A 22,032-nucleotide genomic window follows, 5' to 3' on the forward strand; every position below is an offset into this window, starting at 1 on the left:
ATTTAAGTTATTGAAGGGTTCCATGTGTGATGAAGCTATGCCCCAGGACAGCAGTGACAACTATTTCGCTGCATTGGTTTGGTAATTTCTATATGTTTATAATTAATATTACATCATGACTTTTTCCACTACAGACATTGTATCCTTGTCCTGCCCACTCTTCCTGGCTCCTCCCCTGGTCCTCAGAGAGTGATAAGATGCGCTTCCTGGTTCCCCTCATTCGAGTCTGAGCCCTGGCGTGCGCTGAGCCATGGCCAAGACCCTGAAGGATCACCTCGAGTTCGCCCTGGAGAGCCTGGAGGAGGGGGACTTTAAGAGGTTCAAGAGGAGTATGAACGATGCGCAGGTGGAGGCCGGCTATGACAAGATCCCACGGGGGAGGCTGGAGAAGGCTGACACCATGGACGTAGCAGACCTGATCATCAGCCACTACAGGCAGGAGTACGGGCTGCGCCTCACCCTGGAGGTGCTGCAGAAAATCAACATGAGGGACGTGGCTGAGACGCTCCGGAGGGCGGCGGGGGCAGGTAGGGCGGGGCTTCATCCTCCGGTTAGAGGCTTCACTTCTGGCGGGTGTGTGGTGGGCTGGTGGGGAGCAGTTGTCTCAGGGACCAAGCAACCCGGGTCCTAGTCGCAGCGTCCACACTGCATGGCACGTGTCCTGCCTAAGACGGACCGGGGCTCCGTCAGACAGCCGGGGCACGCGGCTGAATCCACAGCCGGACCCCCGTCCGTAACTGCACCGGACCCGCGACTGCCGGGGCTCACCCTCGTTTTGCTCAAAATGCACAACTTCGACCTCTCTCGTAAAATGTTACTTATGTCCTATGCATTTTGGAAAATTGTAATATGTGAACCGAATATAGTGGGGAATTGAAGGTCAACACAGAGTTACAAAGGTGCATCTGTGCCCCGGCTTCTGTTCCAGATGCAGCCCCAGTGGTTCTAGGCTCGGCTGTGCACGCGGGGGCAACGCGCTACCCTGCAGGGGTGCCCCACGCGCTACGTCCGTTCTGCCGCCCTTAGTAGGAACGGCTGCACGGAGGAGGGGTGGGGGCATTGCCACATGCACGTCTACAGTTTGCTTTCGGTTTCTATTTCCTTTCACTCGACGATTTCCTGGAAGAAGTGAGGCGGGAGAGGGGGTTCCTATCGTCCGCAAATAGAAAAGTACAAACATGCTCGTTGTAGAGCTGTCACAAGAGGCCCCCTTTTATTTCTCCATTCCAGCCGTCTCTCAGTCTCTGCCTGACCTGCGGCCATCGCTAACTGCAGCGCGACCTGTCTCGTGACTTGACCAGCTGGCATAGTTATAGGCGCGCATCTGATGTGTGACTGACTCTGTCCCAGCCGTGCCAGCTTTAGAGAGCGCGGGCATGATATGCAACCAGTAGCGTCACAAGGATCCTATTACCCCAGGGTGCAGGCAAGGAAAATGTCCATTCCACTGTTGTGGAGCTAGTAAAATGCATCAATTAACAGGTCTCAATGACCCCCTCATGGATCTGGGCTCGGGTGCACTGCACCTGTTGCACCAATGCCCATGTATTAAACTAACTAACCCTACCCTTTCCCAGACCTGCTAGACTTATGCAAGCATGCACCTGATACGGCATTGTCTTTACCTCGTCCCTGCTCCGATTCTAGACTCAAATCTAAAACATTTCAAATGCTTAATTGGTCTCACCGGTCCAAGGCTCTGGGCTACTACTTGACCGACTTTGGCACCACAGCAAGTGATATGTAAATACACGTGGCGGGCGCTGACTTGGGGTGGGGGCGCCATGTTCTTCTTTCAAAAGCACCTGATGCGGCGTACATTGACTCAGCAGATTCCAGACATCGATAAAAGTGACAACTCCGGGGATTAATGTTCTTCCCGGAGAAAGACCGGAGCTTTGTCTAGTAAAAGTTCTTTAACACCATAGTGCAGAGGGTTAATGTGCCTGCTGCATGTGAATTGGAAGGAAAATATTAGAGCTATATAAATATGCCCAGTCTTTCGTTGTCCTAATTTTGCAAAAAGGGATTCATTTGGGGAGAAATCAATTCTTGTTATTAAAGAAACCCCCTAATAATGGTGGTACATTTTAAATTCTGAATTTGTGCTTTTCCAGTCCATGGACTCTTAAACTCCACTGCCTACCAATAAGGATGACTCCTACTCCTTGTAGACCTTTGTTTTACGTAACCGTTCCTATATATTGATTTGCACAGTGATGATTGTCTCTGCAATGCGTGTGTGATGTAAAGTGTTCTGACATCTTAAAATGGTATGAGTGACGCTGATAAACTAAATGAATCTAAGAGCGAGTGGTTACGGAGACGTTAGGGGCATTGTCAAATGGTGGTAGTGAGAGAAATCCGTGGCAGAGGTGGTCATTGGGGGGGGGGGGGCAGTGCTAAAGCCGGCCGGAACGTGGCCAGTGTGCTTCACGGCAGGAGGACACAGCCAAGCAATCCTTTTTTGCAGTACTGAAAGGTGGTGCACAGTAGGCTCCTACAGATACAACAAAGCAAAAGTACATGTCCCAAAATCCAACCTGTTGATAGCTAAAAGACCAAAGACGGGCCGTAGCCTAGATCAGCATGACAGCTGTGCATGACTGACACGTCTCAAGCTCTGCTGGCCTTATAGAGGTACATGCATGATATGCCACAGACTTTTCCAAGTTCCCCTGCCCCCCCCCCCCCCACACACACACTTTTGAGGCACTGCCACTAACTTCCGCACATTTAACGGCGACTGACAGGTCCAGTTCTTCTGGATTTTTTGAGGAACGTGACTGGCACGCGACTGACTTCTGCTACACTCAGGACCTTTCAGCATTGTTCAGTTCATCTTGAGGGCGGTCCTGCTTCAGGGGAGTCACATTTCGTGTCCACACACCACCCAAACGCCCCCTTCTCTGTCAAGTGCTCGACCTCGGACCTGGGGAACCCGGTTCGAGTCTCGGTAATGTCGCTAAACCTCCTGTGAATCTGGGCAAATCACGTAATCTCCCCGTGCCTAACAAAATGAATGTGTGTCCTTGTGTAACGTAACTCGTGCTATGTAAAGCGCTCTGATACCCGATTCGGTTCGGGACAAGTTCGCGCTATATAATACTCTGCAAAAAAAAAAAAAGAAAACTACACTAAAACTATATGGAGGGAGGGATCACACCTCAGGGACTGCCTTCAGCAACAGTCCCAAGTCCATGTTGACTTCCACGTGCAAGTATCAAGCTCACAGCTTGAAGTTATCTTTCCCCCTCACAATCCAACTCAGGACACATCGAGCTGTTGGGCAGGTCGGTGGTAAAAGAACAGCTGTCAACTGCCTCTATGTCCTGAGGGTGAGTTTCAGCCAGAGCCCGTTTTGTAGGCACCGCCTGCTGGGACTTGTAGTGTCACTTTTTCTTTCAGAAAATCTGGCTTACAAGTGACAACATACTTGATGGTGTTGGCTGAAAAGCTAGGACTGGCTGAAATCCACCCTAAAGGACCGGAAACAGTTGACAGCGTTGACCGTGTGGCATAAGGACAGCATTGGGCTGAAATACGAATATGTGACGTTAGTCCGCAATGCGTTTACAATGCATGTCATTGCCACTCGGTCGTTACAACGACCGCGTTGTTACATCACATAACTTTACAACGCAAGTCGAAACAATGACTTGCTGTTGGGGACGCTGGATATTGGAATATTATAATTTACTTTTCTAACTCCAGTCTGTGCAACAGTAGGGAAGGGGCTGGATTTTAAATCCAACACCTTCTGCCCCCTAACGCAAGCCTTCTTTCTGTCTTGCGTTGTAAAGAAATGCGATGAAACAACACAGTCATAATGACCGCGTTGTAATGACATGCGTTGTCTGTCATGCGTAGTAAACGCTGTTTACCCTGAAAAAATATGTGACGTTAGTCTGCATGTGTTTACAACGCATGCCATTACAACACAGTCTTTACAACGCTGTTTACAATGAAATACTGATGGGCCATGCATAGGCCACACAATCACTGTGACCTCTAAACGTGACCTATCTCTAGCTCGTCTGCCACAGGGATGTCCCACTACATTATATATTTGTGATGAATCCCCTTCAGTGTGACGCAGGAGAGGGTGGGAGGCAGCCGTCACGTGGCTGGCAAGTCAGGGCTTTGTTCAAAGGGATCAATTAACAATATTTGTTCTAACTACTAAAATCTTTCTCCACACAGATAGCTCTGCAGGGAGCGCAGCACCACCCCAGAACCCCAGCACAGGGGGTGCAGGAGCCGGACCTTCAGGTGAGCTTCAAGCTACGGAGGCGCATCAGGGAGGGTCAAGAAAGACGCATTAAGCAGCACGCATGGGGGTCACTACTGGACCATTTGGGAGATTTTAGCCATCCCTGTAAGTGAACCGTGTGACAATCTGCGAGGCCTCTGGCCCTGTAGCGCTGGAGGGCTACAGAGCGGGTGGAGGAGGAAGTTGTTCCCTTGTACCCTGAAAGAGAGTGTCCGTTCATCCCTTGCCTGTTTCTGTGCATAGGTGAGCAGCTGGATGTTTAGATACTGGCCCTGTGTTCTACAGCAAGTTTAGTGTGTTTGTATTCGAAGGGCTGCTGGCATCTCAGCAGTGTCCATTGGGATTTCGATGGTGTCTGTGTGGATGTCTATTGAGGGCTCAGGGCTGGGAGCAGAGGGAATCCTAAAAGGGGATCTGAGGGAAAGGGGTTCTCAGAGCCAGAGTAGCTGATTCTCAGAAAGAGTGAATTATGACTAGAAATATATTCAATTGCTTGAGTAATGATCCCTTTACTGTAGTCTGTCTCTTCCCTCAAAGGATACTACTGCTGGGCCCACAATATTGAACCTCCACAAGTCTACTCCAGTGAGGAGGTATCTCTGCGTTTAGCTTCCTGCCATGAGAGCCAGAAGGCAGTTTGGAATGAGCAATGGAGCTGCACCCAAAGGGTCCTCAGGTCAGCACGTGGGGGCATATTATCAACAAAACGGCGTTAAAATGATCTCCGTTTTAGCGGCAGAAAATTGCAGCTAAAGTGGCGATAGCAGGCTTGATAATATGCCCTGGAGAATTCCAATAGAAGCCCATGTTCTGGTGTCAACATGGGCTTCTATTGGAATTCTCCAGGGCATATTATCAAGCCCTTTATCGGCACTTTAGCAGCAGTTTTCTGCCGCTAAAACAGCGATAATTTTAACACCATTCTTGATAATATGCCCCCCAGTGTTTATCTGAGGTAGCACCTCTGGCTTCCCCAGAGGAGTGTTCAGAGAGCAAACACTCCCAGACTATGAGCCACTATGCGGTCCGGTAGAGTTCTCAGCGGAGAGGAGATCAGCAGGACATATTCCACTTTGGTATTGCCAAGTCTCAGAAATTCCATGAAGCAAAGATATCAAAAAGTCATGTCCCTCATTTAATGTGTTATTTAGCATTGTTAATGAAACTGAATCATTGCTAATACATAATTTCATCTGGTGGTTAGTTCCCAGGTACAGCTCAAGCTTAACATGATTGACATGCTACACTTAAAGCCTTTGATATCGCAGTCAACACAAAGTAATGAGGAAACTAACTGATTGGGTTTAATTCCTGGCTAATGATAAAAAGACACAAGTTCGAGAAAAAATGGTTTGAGCTGGCGCTCGCATTGCAGAACCATAGGTCTTGCACCAATCTTTTAGGGGACGGGGGTCCTATGTGTACCAAGGCTTTCAAATTTTGATAGGAAAACGTGATGCTGTTCAGGGGTGGTTTGGAAATCACCCCCCATCCCAAATAGGGGGACAGGGGCTTAGATTAGGAGAACATATAGTATATGCACTTGTCTCTTGACCTGATGCAGGGCATCTATAATAAAAAAAATCCTGACAGACTGAAACATAACAATATCTTTCTTGTCTTCCTTCGCAGATAAGCACTTCGTGGACAAGCACCGAGCGGAAATTATCAGCCGGTGCACTCTGGTGGATCCCATCCTTGACCGATTGTTCAGTCTGGAGTTCCTGAATCAGGAGCAGTATGACTTAGTGCGAGCCGAGGCTACGTCTCAGAACAGGATGCGGGAGCTGTACAATTTCATGCACGGTTGGGGTGCATCTGGCAAAGAAGCCTTCTACCAAGCTCTGAAAAAGCAGAATGGCCCCCTCGTCAGAGACCTGGGGGGGCAGTAAAGGGGGTTTCTGTAAAAGGCAAATCCAAAGGGCTTTGTTGAAAAAGTAGCAACACAGGTTGTTTCAGGTCTATCTCAGGGCCTTTATCTAGAAGGGAGATAAAGAAATTCGTCCAGTAGCAATGCCTTTGGTGCTAGAATAAACCAGACTGTTGTCTAATTTATGAGCGAGTTTCCCATTAGCATGAAGTGTATAGCTCCTCAAAGTTGTTTGTATATTTTTCAGTTTTTTTGTAACAGTCCCAGTTCCTTTGGATTTATGGCAGTGTCTTGGGGGCCACAAAAAGGAGCGGATGTTTTATATGTTTTTATATTTTAAACTAGGATTTCTACCAGTGCTTTCGTCACCTACTTTGCATTGCATATTTTACACAAAAATGAAGCCAAAATAAAAACATTTGTACAAACCGATGCTCCTTTCTGTCTTCAAATGTTTTGCTATACAATACTTTTTGGCCCTAGTCTTGCCCCCTTTCTTTTTTATGTTTTCATAATTTTTCCTTCTGCCTGTAAATTCGGGTGGAGCACAAAAATTAGTAATTTCAAAATTCTTCACCACTGAATTGGATTGTTCCTACTTACAGGACTTCTTCATAACTATATTTTTGTTGACGTTATTAAATTACTCAAAATACTTAGCAAATAAACCATTAAATATGATTATAGGAAAAGTATGGGGTATTGTTACAAGAAATGACACACTGCTGTTTTGCCGCAGCGGAGCATGAACAATTTTACCGCTGCAGTACGACAGTTCCTAACACCATGTTAGCGCCATATTTATAATATGGCGCCCCATGGCGTTAGGAAGAGGCTGGCATTGGAATACCTGAACCTGATGTTTGCGTCGAGTCGCAAAAAATTTGCACGCTAACATAGAAAAAGTTACGTTCGGCCAATTAGCGGCCTGAAAAACAGACGCTAGCCATCCTATCACTTTTGTATATAAAAATGCTGCTAAGCACAAAAAAAGTTACACTTATCTGAATGCAGCAATGGAGCAGCCAGGAGTGAGCACAGGCCAGGACAACACCGCACTACCAGACAGGATGTCCAGCAAAAGTCCCAGGGGAAGAGGAAGTGCAAGTTCAGTGAGGACGAATATAAGATCTTGATCACGTAGGTGATGGAGCACCAACACCAGCTCTTAGTCAGCTCTAAACTGATATTGGGGAGGAAAAAGACCATATGGCAGACCATAGTGGACAAGGTGAACAGTATTGTGGAAGTCAGGAGGACAGTGACGGACTATAAGAAGCGCTGGCATGATTTTAAATGCAAGAGAAAGGCGAAACTGGCAATCAATCTCAAGGCAGCATTGCAAAGGGAGGTTGTAGTGCAGTGTCCCAGGGGGAGCTGGATCACTTGGAGGAGCAGGTGTCAGCTGTCCTCTGTGAGGAGTCGGTGGTTGGAGTTGTGGGACAGTGCTCGCTATGACGGACTACAAGAGCCACAGGGTAAGTTGCAAGAAGGGGCAATGTGGCGAACTATGTACTGTCATGCAGTGCAGGCAGCTGTGGCCCGGCGCTCTACAGCACTGTCTGTAGGCCAAAGGGTAGGATGCTGGCTCATCTATGGTGATACAGGACATCAATGGAAGACTAATGGGCCTTCTGATAATATGTTGGAGTAGGGCAGGCAGCAACCTTTCTAGATGTGCTACCCTACATCAAAGGGAAAGGACAGAAATGTACTGTATCTACAAGATACCTTGCATTCCTGTCCTTTCTGCCAGTGCTGGTGCACAAACAGCAGACATCTTGCAAAGCAGGCCCCCTTGCACCATGGTGCAAGGGTACCTCCATTGGTGCCAGACAGCTGAATGAGCAGCAGTAAAGAGGAAAGCACAGGGATACTCTGAATCTTTATCACCACAGCGCAACCCTGCACTTTCCTAATCACACAACGTGATGTATCACGTTGGTCTGTGGAGCTGCGCTGCATCACATGTCTATTAAATATGCTCTACTCTCTGATCTGGACCTATGCTCATTAATCTAGCCTGCAAATCCATACCATAGAATTGGTTTCTCAGAGGAGAAAGAACACATCTGAGGGGAGTTGGAGGGTATGTGGGCCATGAGTAGTACCTAAACTTAGGGACATTTCAAGAGCTACGCCCATAGTCGCATAGATGAAACTACATTGTGCGCAGATGACCCGGCATGCTGGCTCAGAAGGCACAGGCATCAGCTGCCATGGTAGGGACCACATGAACTCCTCTCTTCTACTAAATATGACTGGGGTCGGGATGAATGCTAGTGATGTACACCAGAGGACTATGGACCATATTTACAGTTAAATGCTGCACCGTGTCGCTGAAAACAAATCAGCTGCACGGAGCTTCATCACTGCAAAAACGCAGCGAGGGGCTGTATTTACCGAGATATGTGCCACGCCTGTGCACACTGTGCAAGGGAAAACTAAGAACATAACAAGATGTCGCCACTTGTAAGCAAAATAAGGTCAGTAGCTCCAAATATAATTAGAAATAACCCACAGATCAGTACTTAAACCATTTATTTAATCATCATCATTAGTTTTATATGAATAAAAAGGAAGTAGAAAAATTCATTTTTTACATAAAATATATCCCAGAAGGTAGACATATATTCGTACAAAGTCTACATAAATATTCATAAACCATGCACCCAGCCCACAAAATACTATACACAGATGAAAAAACATATTATATACACAGCAGCATAGTAAGCAAAAAACGACATACAGAAGAGACAAAATCAAGAATTGTAACAAAAACAAAAAACATCTAGCACAGTACATAACAATAAGCAATAGAATCACAATATATACAATCACAAATGTAACATAAAAACCAACAACAGAGAAAAGCGCCGACGTGCGTTTTGGAAAATACCACTGCTTAAAGATTTCTTTCATCAGGGCGCATCTTTCATGCTTTTTATTTTCAGAAGTGGTCAGAAAATAGCCATCAGTCAGAATGATGCAGAATATAATGTGGGAGCAAGGCTGGAAGAACTGTCTCACTGTTGAGCTGGAAAAACTATCAGTAAAGTGGGAGCCAGTCTCCACTGGATAGGATTCCAGCACAAAAAGAGTTCTGGGGACGTAAGAATGGACGAAACCTGCACAAAGCGATGAAAGAAGGGAAAGTAGTAGATCCAAGCAGGATATCAAAAAACCCCACCGGAAGTAAATACAGTGCCAGGGGTTCTGTCACTAAGTAGGCGAAAAGGAATAGCGTGTTCTATCATTATGGGGTGCAACGGGGATTCAACCCACAAGGATCCAAAGTTGCAGAGACGAGGTCACAGTGGCAGAGTGCCATACATGGGGTAGGCTTTAATCCTCAGATAAGTAGAGCCAGAACGATACAAAGCTATGAGGGCTTACAATAGACTTCTGTATGCATGAACCGCCGGAGCTTCCACACATTACATTGCATGCGTCGTACAAGCGCATGCGATGTAATGGTATGCGTGGTTTTTACCACGTGTTGTAACACCACATGTGTTGTAACACATGCGATGTAATGGGAATGCGTGGTAAAAAACGTGTTGTAATGGCTGTTTCCCAAGTCAGAGGCATGAACAAATGCCCTGTCAAAGTGGCACCAGTAATGTGGCCAACCAGCTGGAGGCAATAAGGAGCACCGTGGAGGGGAATCATTACTCCCACTTTGCTGCCATGACTGCCTATCACCGCAACATTGCTTTCTGTGTGGTAAAACCAGAAGATCTTCGTCACTGCTGTGCTGCCTCATGTGTTGGCACAGATGAATGCTGCTGCACAAACGAGATGCACATCTTCCGCCCCTGATGTGTGATTGTGCCTCCCTCAGTTGCCACACCTACAACACCACCCTCATGGGAGACACCACTTGCATCAGAGTAGGAAGATGTGGATGGCACATCTTTCGAAAGAAAAAGTGTCTGGTAGCAGTCATCTATGCCACATATCCAGTTTCCCCTTTGCCCTGAGCTTGCATGGGAATGTCACTTTCCTGATTTTGCCCATGGTCACCATGGCCAATTGCGTACTGTCAATGTGGCCTATCCTCCCTAATGACATTGTTGTCATCCTCCTTGCTGAAGCACTTCTCTCCTCCACGTGTCCCATGACATGTTCCCCACATGGACGCCTGTTTGGACATCCATTTGCTAAAAACATCTTTTGGGGTTGTTATCCAATTAACTTTACCTGTGAGCCACTTCAACATTTGCATATGTAAATAAATGCACTTAGAACTGTGTGTTGTCTGTCTGTAGGAGTCAGGGCAAGGATGACCATTGGGCATTCTATGAGGCAAATACACCAACTACTTGCCAAAGGAGAGTTGTGGTAGAGTGGCCTGGGCAGCTGACTTCGGAGCACACGGCTCACGGTTCGATCCCCGGCTCTGGCGGCAGCTCAGCTCAGTACCATGTGACTCTGGGCAATAGCTCACTTAATTTCCACAACGGTCCCCAGCGCCTTGAAACCAGTAAGGGTGACTAGTTTGCGCTTTACAAATACGGATTTACATTTAAGGAACACTTTTTTGTGGAGTCAGTGACAATGCTAAGCAGTGAGAGCATAACTTATTTGGTGAACACTATTTGTGTGTTGACTAGCAAGTGCTTGCTCAAGGTTGCAAGCATAAAGTGTCATGCAGTCAATGTTAATGGTGAATTAAGTCACCCCACAAGTGCCATGTACACCCACGGTTATGAGCAAGCATACAACATTGGGCTGACAAGTAAACACTGCAAGTGTGAGTTGGTATGGGGTAGCAATCAGTATGCGAGTCCAAAAACATTAATTGGCCAAATACTTTTGATCACAACATCTGTCCAAGGTATGTTGCATGATGTTACGACACACATTTATTGTATGTGAACACTTGATTTGCACTGTCCACAATTTCCATCATAATAGCCATGTCCACTGCTCAACAATGTCTGATAATTAATGAAGTATAGGCATGGCCTTAGGGACATGTTGCCAAACAGTGCTAGCAATGACATATGCGTGTAAATAGTATTACCTGAGCTCACATGCTAACTTCCGCAAAGTAATTCATGAAGTAGACCTGTATGTAGCAAACAATTACATTTAATGTCATATTTATAAAACTACCTATACTAACTAACTATTCTAACTTAACCTACAAAATCTTATCCTACCTACTATCTAAAACTACCTTAACTTAACCTACCTTACTCTACACCTTTAGCATGACATGATAAACATAAACTCCCCACCCCCTTAAGACACATCTTCAAACAACGACAACATAAACTACACCTAAACATCATAAACCTACACTTTGAATCGTAAACGATATTTTTTTTTTTGAATTTTTTTTTTTGTCTTATGTACATATGAAAGTCATTGACCCTCCCACCCCAAATAAAACAAAAATTATCTTTAACCACTAAAAATCTAACCCACCCCTACAAACCCCCTAAAAGCACAAACCCTACACTATCACTATTACTGCACTAAACTAAACCAAGCTATAACCAGCATTTGCAATGCCATCGGTCTCGCTTTTGGGACCTTATAAGTACTCAGTCATGAAGCACAGGCTGGCACAGCTGTGGAAAAGGCAATCACGTGGGATGTGTCAGTCACTTATTAGGCCACACACTGACATTGTGCAGTAATACATCTAAATTATAAATGGTACTTACCCCAGACTAACGTCTGCAGTTACAATGTGCTATGCGATGAATCTGACAATGGAATCTTGGAGGAGGGGCCATGGGGTGTGTGGTGGCTGCCGGGGTGTGGCTGGTAGTGTTTTCGCCAGCAGGGCTGCTGATATGTGCAGTATCTCTCGGCTGCCATATGTAAGTGGTGTCTACTAGTGCTTCTGTGCCAACAGCTGTTGGATGTATGCAGTGTTTGTTGGCTTTGGTACCTATGCATTCTAGTGAAGGTGGTGTTTGCCGGTTTTTGCGTGTAATACCGGTGGAAGGACTGTTCAAAGTGCAAGTGTCCATACAAAATATACCTAAAGTACAGATGGTATTTATAAAACAAGCATTTGCCTTGGGGCCTACTCTGGAAGGGATTGTATGTAAACTTGGAAGATGGGCGCATATTAGAAACAAAACCAGAACAACTTTACTATAATGCGAGGTGGCTGCGTTGTCACTGCTACAGTAACTACGGACTGCTCTTTCTGGGCAAGGTGTACTGGAAAGAACTGCAATGTTAAAACTACTGCACATGTAAAAAAAAATAACATAAAAACAAATCCAGTGAGTTTGGAATTTAAAGTAAACCCACCTCAGATCGGACGACTGCAGCCATGCTGAAAGCCCCAGGCTGTGGCACACCTGCACCAGAGGGTGGCGTACTGCATTACCCTAATAGTTTTCACAATTATTATACACCCAATTGGTGTTGTTGGTTTGTGCAGAGTTAAGGATATTATTACAACGCACAATAGGGACACTATGTAATTACTGTTTTTAATTGCTGCCAGGTTTTGAGACTGAGGCGGACCCGACTCACTTAAAACCTTGCATGTAAGTAGTAGGGTTGCTGGGTTTTGAATACTTTTAGTGTAAGCACAGTCAAGAGTTTGAAAACATTTTCCCGGGAGAATGTGCAGAGAAAATGAGTGGCTACTTTAAGTAACAGTTCATCATGGAATGTACTACCCATTCTAACAATGGATTTTGGGAAATATGTAATACTTTTATTGATTTCACGGATTGCTTCTTTCGAATGTACTTATTTCCTTTATAGAGCTTTCTTGATTAGGAGCTACTTCGTAACACTAGTGAGTTGACAGAAGTTCGCCTGTGTTGTCCCTTTCCTGACAAATGGAGATTGTAGATTCAGTACTTTCCAACGCTAGTTCTCGGTAGGCCTGGACTGTCTGTCAGGGCGCCTGGCGTGGTTCAGTCGACTGTTGCCCTAAAACTATCATTAGCCAAGAAAACGTCATGGAGTGAGTCATACTACCTGTGATAAAGACCAGTGCATTTTGGCATCAACAGTACATCCCAGGCGATTTGCCTTTAGTAGAAAAGGATCAGACAGGGGCTTTAAGTGGGCCGGGTCCTGCCGGTGCTCAGCACAGGCATTTTTCAAAAGCAGGTGCCGGGACAGGTCCCTATCGGGCTCTCATTTTTACCCTCAGGTTGAAAAACAACCCTTAACTTTACAATAGTACAAGCCGTCACTGCCTTCGATGTAAGTTCAAATAGACATGTTTTTCAGTTTAATATAGCGCTTTACATGAGCACCAATTACTGAGAGGCAAGGAAGATGCCTTCTGTTTCAAGAAAAAAAGCCTTTCGACATGCCTGATTCATGACTTTGTCAGCATTTTGGCCCCATTTTAAATATGCAAATAATGGGGGTGGGTCGCATTTTCCACTAAAAATGCATCTTGTGATTACCTTGTAATGCTGCTGCAGTTCTACGATTCTACACAAATCAAAATCTGGCAGACAATTAGCATGTTTGGCATTCTCTTGGCATCTCGAGCTATTTGCCTGATTCGTACAAGAGAAGAAAGGGCAAAGTAAAGGCCGGGGGAGGCTAGTGTTTTGCTAAAAACGTAGACAGTGTTTGATGGTTCTGCGTTAAAGTTAAGATACCAGTGGAAATAAGAACTTTATTTGATTAAAAGTATAATCATAAAAGCAAAACATACATACCATACATATATAAAACTGAGAGAATAAAATGACCAAAATGTAATAGGATAACAGTGGTCGGCTTGATGACTCTTTGTGAAGCTGGAGGGTGGCTGCAGAGCTTGGGCAAAGAAGAGTCCCTCTGCCCAACTTGTCATTACATTCCTATAGGCAATCGCTGTTGGCAGAAGAGTGGTTTGAGCGCTGGGATTGGCTGTAGGCCTGGCCGTATAGTCCACTCCCAAGGGATATAACCAACAGCCATGCACCGTGGGGGTTTGCTGCATGGTGGGTTGATTGCAGGGCTTGGCCTTAGGCAAGCTTCACCTGTTCTGGGATTGAAAGAAGCTTGCAGTGCAGTTGCCTGCATTGTGCCTGTTGTGTCTCTGGGGCATATTTGCACTACTACTATCAAGGCTCTACTTCAGTGCTTAATTTGAGCCAGTGGTGGCCGGAGGGGCTCACCAGAATTTATTTTTTAGCACCATACTTTGACCCACAGCAAGAGGGAGAAAAAACACAAAAGGAGGAGGAAGAGAAAGCCCGAAAACAGGCACAAAGGGTGAAAGCAGGAATTAAAACGAACCGATGAGGGTAAAACTAAGTAGGCGGGAGTGTCTGGTTATTGAAGAAAGGCATGAGGTGATATCAAGTCTACATGGCCTTGGTATGCAGCACTCCGGAGACTAGTCGGCGCCACCTGTGGACTTCTGAGAAATACTTTGGGCACCCGCACTTATTATTTTACAAAGTAAGCATAGCCATTCCTGTTTTACTTGTACAGGAAGCTTTCTGAGCCGCAGGCTTCTTCTGTACTGTGAGTGGTAAAGCTGCCACTGATTCTGGCCGCGATGAACCTGTTGTGTGGTCATGGACATGTGCGCTCCTGTACAGCTGTGCGCGGGAAGATGGTGCAGCTGCAGGCTGTGCTGTACAAACCTGATGTGTACGAGTTGAGTCATCTGTGTCACACTGCCTTTCAGGACGATGCTTGGTTTGTTGTGGGCACGCACGATGGAAGCTTGCACTGCTGGTGTGCGACACTGCATGAATCTGTGCTGTGTGTGTGTGTGTGTGTGTGTGGGGGGGGGGGGGGGGTATATCTTTCTTGTCTCCTGGTGCCAGTGCTGTGAATGCTGCCGCACAAGCCGTAATATGTGGAGTGGGAAAAGAGCCACACTCCTGCTCCAAAAAACAGTATGAAACTGTGAAAAGGAAGCTAATTTAAAATTGCAGTGACAGCGCCCAGAGCCAGGGCTTTGAGGAATCGTTCATTTGCCACTACCACGCAAGCTAGCTCACCTCCCGCTAACTTGCTCCGAATCCTCATCTCCTGTACAATCGTTAGCCAAGGTTTAATTGGCTAACAAGCAGGCCCCCGGGAGAGCCAGTCACAGGTCTTAATGACACCCATCAGTGCTCAGCGGGGGAGAGAGGACCACTGCTGCTCGCCCTGTCCCAACACTGCTTCTGAACACCTACAGATGGACAACCGAAGGGGCTGGGCCACTAGAAACCACAAGTACTGGCACATTCTGTCTTTGCCAGTGCAGACATAGTGCCTTCGCTAATAATGTTTAGCATCGGCAAAAGTGCATTAGGCAAACGCATTCGCATACCGAAAAAAACGCACCTGCTGATTCAATCAATCGTGAGAAAGTGAGAACACACTTACTTATGCCCCCACAAATCCCTCAGGGCTCCATGCGCAGTGCAATGGGCATGGAGCCCGACAGAGATGCAGCTCATATTAAATTAAGCGGACGCCTTGCTTAAATGAGGCCCTAGGAGGCGCGGGTAGGATGATTTAAAATAATAATAATAATAATAATACTGTAGACAGGCGCGGGGCTAGACTTCAAGCGTTGTGCCCCTGCATATTAAATTAAGGCAAGCGTCGTGGTAGAACATAAAGCACAAAAGTTGCAGAAAATATCAAAAGTAAAAGCATCGCTTTACGAGAGCACTTTTAAAGCTTAGGATAGTAACTGTTTCAAATACCTCCAACAGTTAGTCTCACATTTTTGATGCCTCCACGTTCATGCATTAAACTATTGTTGGCCCTCAGATTGCCTGTGGTTTTCTAATTCCTGAACTATATCCCCTCCCGCCTACGAATTCTCGCTACGAATTCTTGCAACATTGTTTTTGTGTACTGTACCTTACTATGCTCTTGTAACTGATGTAACTTTTAGCGCAACAATCCTAAATTTAAAGCGCTCTGATACCCTCTTGGGTCAAGTTGGCGCTATATAAAACTTTATAAATAAATAAATACATTTGTTTTGACATTCAAAGTAACGAACAGTCTGGTGGCTTATGACACATCTCATAAGATATGTCTATTAATGAATGGTTGTAAACACCAAGGGCCTTATTTATGAAGGCCTTGCGCCACCAGTGCATCACTTTTTCCCATTTTAAAAGTGACGCACCGGCGGCGCAAGGCCTTCATAAATAAGGCCCCAAATGTCATTCGGAGGCACAAAACTGGGTCCAATGCACTGTAAAAGTAATCACGAATATAGCGCGATATGTAGCACCTAGAAGACTACACCCGTAACATTTATGACAAACGCCCTCGGCCTCTGAGGCCACATACTTTCAGATGAGTGCATTGAAACTGGCAGGGATGGGCTTGTGCATGGCATGGGCCTGCGACTACAGTGCAGAGCGAGGTCTCCATCTGGACTGCTTACCTAGAATTGCTGCTTCGCACTCCTCTGCCCCCTACCCGTCCTTCACTTCCGTCCATTTCTTTGCTCCCTGGGCGACAATCGCCGTTCAATATCTTGTTGCCACCTACTCAAAGGTAGCCACTGATACCCTTGGAATGCACAATGCACACATATATGCGAAGCTTTCTCAAGGGCGTGCTTCCATCTTGAACAAGACAATGTTGGTGATTGGCATGCCTGATAGTACGCCTTTCAGCCTTTACAATCAGAAGAGGGAACTTTGAACATTGCTAACTTTTTTAATTAATGCATGAAGAGTTTAAGCTATTGGCATTGTAAATGACATTTTTTTTTATTGATCTGTTTTGATAGTTAACATAAATAAAATTCATTATAATTGTGATTTGCAATGCCAATACCTCTGTTACGTGAACTGTCGTTTGTCTGGGGGGGTGCCAGATCTGCGAGTTTAACATCTACTGGGGATATCGGTGTGTAGTAGTCTGTCAGTCATAGGATCGAATCATAGCAGGGGAGACTCAACTTTTCATCCTTCTAAGGTCAACAAAACGAGTAACATTCAGTTGCATCATTAGATCTACTATTTGGGTCCTAAGGCAGGGCACAAGTCCTACAAAAAGAAGTGGGGGGGGACGCTGACGTCACAACAGGAAGTGACGTCACGAAAGGTGGCTTGCACTCAGTTGCCGTTTATAGTTATCGATCTCCCGGTAAAATAAGTGGGGGGACGCCGTCCACCTGCGTGGTACCCCGACTCGAGCCCTGTCCTAAGGGATAGATTATGTTGTGTTTCGTAAAAGCCCAGTATTAGTACTGCACAGTGTGTGTTTCCGGCGTGCAGGAGCAAGCACGTGCCCGCCGCCCATGTGTTCTTTGCTTTGTGGTGTTGACAGAAGCAGCAGTGGGCCATGCTGCAGAAAAGTGCACAGTTGATTCTATGGAACAAAGTCCCCGTCCATCCCTGAAACTGTTTCCACAGAGCTGCGCATCCAGCCTGGCAGAGACTGTTTGCATTCAGAGACTAGGAAAGATGGGGGTGCAATAGGTAGATGGGGAAATGTCTTGGAACGTACCCCAATAGGCTGAGTGCCCCTGTGGAGAGCTCTATCAGTAACATGAAGGCCACGGAGCTACATCCTGGTGGGGCTGGCTCAGTCTCTCATTCTTATGCCTTTAATAATAGGTGCATCCTCGTGTTGTGGTATAAGAACCAGTGTCAACTGGTAATCGTTAACCCTGGCATTTAGTAGTGCCAAGGATTGGCTGCTATAAAAAACTTTGGGTCCGGCAGTTCATTTTTTACAAATTAAGCACCGAGCAACCAAAGCCTGTTAGAAGACCCAGGTAACAGAACCCTGTGTGGGGGGAGTATCTGGCACCTCCACGATGTATTGGGCCACGTGGACCACGTGTGTTTACAAGGAATGACTGGGCAAGTGTAAATTGGTAGGTTGGAAGTGTTGTGTTTTTACTTAGGACTGAATAATATGTGGATGTGTGAGGGGTTTGAAAGAGTGTTGTGATGCTTAAACCAGGGCCAATGGAAGTAAGTGATTCTGCAGCCGCAGCGTTTTCCGCATAATTATAAATCTACCACTCAACCAAGCATCTACTCCATAATTTTCAGATTTTAGCAAAACAAATGTTTGTAGCTCGAACAGATCAAACCATGCTGAAAATACAGCGACATGTATCGCCACACAGTGATAGGCCATACGCAAAGATTGCCTGGTCACCTTTAGCAGCTTATTGTCCTATTTGGGTATTAAACCGGTACTAGTGATGGGAAACGTGTAAAAAAGACAAAATAATGAAGTAATATAGTGAAAAAATGTGTCCCATATTACAGCATCATTTTCCTTTTCTCTCCACATAATTTAGTCAACCTTGCCGCATAATTTGTCCCTCATAATTCCACTACCTGTTTGTAACATAGGAGTTGTGATGGAGGTGAAGATTTTCCACACAGTTCTGTATGATTTTGGTCTCAAACAAGGCGAGCAGCTGTTTGTCATCCTCATTATTGGTGGGCTCTGGTTATGTGGTGGATCGAAAAATTCCGTTAAGTTTGTTTAAGAAGGATCAGTAATATGACGTTAGGTGGTTGACCAGTAGGCCGCGATATCCCTTATTTGCCACATTTCAGGGTCACCCTTCCTGACTTACCCATTTGTAAACACATAATAAAGCAAGCATTAGCAAAGGAAATAGTTCTGATGTTGTCATATTAAAACAAGCCTACATTGGCCTACAGTGCCCATGTGGGAGGCAGCATCCCTGCAAGCAACAGCTTGGACATGGTAGACGTGCCTGGGGAGCTGTAGGGCACTTGAGAATGAAATATAACTCTCTTTAAAAAGAAATTAAAAAAAATAGGAAACGCTGAAATTGGCCAAGGAGACCCAAGCATAAAAATGAGCTATTTGTTTTTTCAATTGGCTGTGTACAGGCTACATTAAGTAACTCACAATGATTGAATTCAATGGCTAAAGTGAGCTCATTGTTTGCCCCATGCTGTATGCTCCCGTGGACAAAAGACAAATGTGAATGGCACACTCTAAAAGGTGCCTATTCGTAAACATACTATAAATATTTTGTGGGTTGAATGAAAAGGTCTCGGCTGACACTACAACTATGCAATAGTGTGGCCCCATTCAAAGAAAAGGTTTAAAAAATGCACACATAGATTTCCAACACTGCGTCAATACAGATTTGTGGATTTTTGGAATTCACAAAGATGTCCATGGTTATGCCTGCCAGACTGTGACTGTCCCAGGTTTTCAGCTGAGGTCTGGGGAAAGTTGTAAATGTCTTTCTGCTCATGTAACAAGTCATTTCCGCCTTCGCAATCTCTTGCCATGTACAGTTGTGCATGGAGGGTGGAGGATGCTTGCTTTTCTTTGCACATGTCTTCCTTCCTTCCCCTCTCTCTAGAGCCCTTTTTTTTTCACATGCTGAAAAATGCACCGCCACTAATTTTGGAGTTGCTCTGTCCTCCCACACTGGAAAGGGATTTTCTCATGCTTTTGGCAAGAGTAAATCTCTAACGTTTCCCAAATTTCTGGCCTGTCCCATGGGTAGGAAGGAGACGCAGGGATCTTTAAGCACATGCGAAAGCCCACCAAAGTATGTGACCTAATGGCCAGCGCTGCAGGCTTTGGAGCTTGGGACCACGGTTCGAATCTCGGCGTCGGATCAACATTCCGTGATCCTGAGCAAATCACGAATCCAACCCCCCCCCCCCTGTCTAGTGAAATAATACGTACCCTTGTGTAATGTCACTAGTGATCATGTAAGACGCTTCAATAACGTCGGGACTATCAGCCAGATTCATGAAGCCAAAATCGGGTCGCAAAGGGCCAGATTCTGTGAATCTGGCCCTTTGCGAGCGCTTTTTTTGCATTTGGGATTCATCATCCCCAAATGCAAAAATCGCAATTTTTGAAATCGCTAAATTGCGAAGAATTGCATTTAAGGAATCTCAATTAGAGATTCCTTAAATGCAATTCATGAACCATTTTAGAATTGCGAATTCGCAATCTGGGGCCGCTATTTACCATGAAATCTGACTTCGTGGTAAATAACGAAAACTTAGAAAAATGCACTTTAGTGCATTTTTCTAAGTTGGATGTTACACACACACATGTCCTTTGGACATGTGTGTGCACAACACCAGTGTAAATCACCATTTCAGGGGTGCTACAGGGTGTCCTTTGGACATGTGTGTGCACAACACCAGTGTAAATCACCATTTCAGGGGTGCTACAGGGTGTCCTTTGGACACCCTGGCACCCTTGAAATCGCTTCCTTATTTGCGATTCGCTAATTGCTAATCGCAAATAAGGAATGACTCCCCATTCATTCTAATGAATGGGGTCATTCCTTATTTGCGATTAGCAATTAGCGAATCGCAAATAAGGAAGCAGTAGAAATTGCTATAAATTTAGCGATTTCTACATGCATCCCATTTTGCGAGTCTTTAATAGCGATTCCTTAATAATCGCTATTAAGGACCCGCAAAAGAAGAGCATGATGAATCTGGGGGTTGATTATATAAAACAACATAAATAAAAAGTATTTATTTGTGGGTGTGCACAAATGCCAGGAGATTACCACCACTCTACTCATTGCAACGGAGCAGCACATTTACTCAGGCATAAATCTGTGTATTTCTTTTTATGAGTGTGAAGTGCAAAAAGCGATTCTTCTTTTGAAAAACACATGCTGACTTCAAAATGTACACGCATCGGTGTCGTTCGTGTCTGACAAGCACTGAGTAAACAATATGCCGCCTCGAGCCGGCTGGAAGTGCAGTAAATCACCTGTGTAATGAGAGTGAGACAATCAGAGCCGGCAGCAGTGGCCCATTATTAAATGAGCTGCATCAAGATAACTTTCTCTCCTCTTTCTTCTTCTCTGTTTAGTTGGCAAACACTAGGAAAATAATAATCAACAGATACAAAGCAAGAGCACATTTTAAAATAACCCGGTCTCTCCAACTCAGCAAATAGATGTGTAAAGTGAGCCTGCTCAGCAGAACAGGTTCAGCATCTCTGTTGAGCAGGCGACCACAGCAGCACCCTGGAGGCAGACAGATTCCGCAAACTGAAAACAGCGCTGTGCGCCCGCGAGCAGAGGGCTAAGAAAAGAAGCTGCGAGGGGTAGGAGGAGTTGTGGGAGACACAGGGACAAAATAGTGCTAGTGCTCACAATTTAAACAAGCATTTGCAATGCAATAGGACGCGCATTTAAGTGAGACCTATTGCATTGGAAAGGGAAGTGCGGGCAGGCACGAGGGGAAGGGGGGCAGAGAAGTCACAGACTGTGGGAGGGGGCGTGGGGGACACAGGGAAGAAAATAGTGTTTCGAGTAAAGGGGCCAGTAGGCATGGAAGGATACAAATGACTGACATGGCTGTCATGCAGTGGCGGCTGGTGACATTTGAAAGTGGTGAGCCGTAACACGTTTGCCATACTACACGGCTGCGAGCGTACGAGCCTGAACAACCAACAGGGGATTCGGGGGGGTTCCACCCAAGAACATTTTGAAAAAAGTGAATAAATGGTGCGTTTTCAAGCAAATTTGAAGAAGGAAGGAAGGTTAATAAAGCAATACGATTGAGTTATTTATCATTTAAGAAATTGCCAATATTGCCTATATTTTTTTTTCCCTGATTGGTAAATACATTGGATAAACAATTTTCACAAACTGAAAACGGTGTAATATCGTACTTATTTTACTCTTGGTAAAGCAGTTTGTTCAATAACCTATTACAGTGCAACTTTCGAGCCACGCCTCTTGTCAATGAATAGTGAGGTGTGCATGTAGTAAAAGCACATATTTATGAAGTATTTACACATTCATACACTTGTATTACATAGATATAAAATTCATAAATAACAATTTCAAGAATCCACCACAAGGGCCAGGGAAGACATGCATGTGACCTCAGAATCAACAGCTTTAAGTAGTAACTCACATTACTGGTATGTCTCTCCTGCACCTTCCTCCCTTCACACCTAGCAGAGGAGTCACAATGACCCCCAG

General features: G+C 45.3%; 1 protein-coding gene across 1 annotated transcript; it reads left to right on the forward strand.

Annotated features, from left to right (window-relative positions):
* The first annotated feature begins 207 nt into the window (after nt 1-207).
* On the forward strand, nt 208-6,575 carry LOC144768647 (apoptosis-associated speck-like protein containing a CARD). The gene is made up of 3 exons (XM_078652457.1): nt 208-527; nt 4,204-4,272; nt 5,906-6,575. The coding sequence occupies exons 1-3, from the start codon at nt 251-253 to the stop codon at nt 6,163-6,165; spliced, it is 606 nt and encodes a 201-aa protein (XP_078508583.1). The 5' UTR covers nt 208-250; the 3' UTR covers nt 6,166-6,575.
* The last annotated feature ends 15,457 nt before the right edge of the window (nt 6,576-22,032 follow it).

The sequence above is a fragment of the Lissotriton helveticus genome, chromosome 7 (genome assembly GCF_964261635.1).
Source record: "Lissotriton helveticus chromosome 7, aLisHel1.1, whole genome shotgun sequence".
Classification (NCBI taxonomy): domain Eukaryota; kingdom Metazoa; phylum Chordata; class Amphibia; order Caudata; family Salamandridae; genus Lissotriton; species Lissotriton helveticus.

Coding starts and splice junctions, on each gene's coding strand:
- LOC144768647 (XM_078652457.1), top strand. CDS start 251: ATGGCCAAGACCCTGAAGGATCACCTCGAGTTCGCCCTGGAGAGCCTG. Junction 528..4,203: donor CCGGAGGGCGGCGGGGGCAG/GTAGGGCGGGGC, acceptor TTCTCCACACAG/ATAGCTCTGCAGGGAGCGCA. Junction 4,273..5,905: donor TGCAGGAGCCGGACCTTCAG/GTGAGCTTCAAG, acceptor CTTCCTTCGCAG/ATAAGCACTTCGTGGACAAG.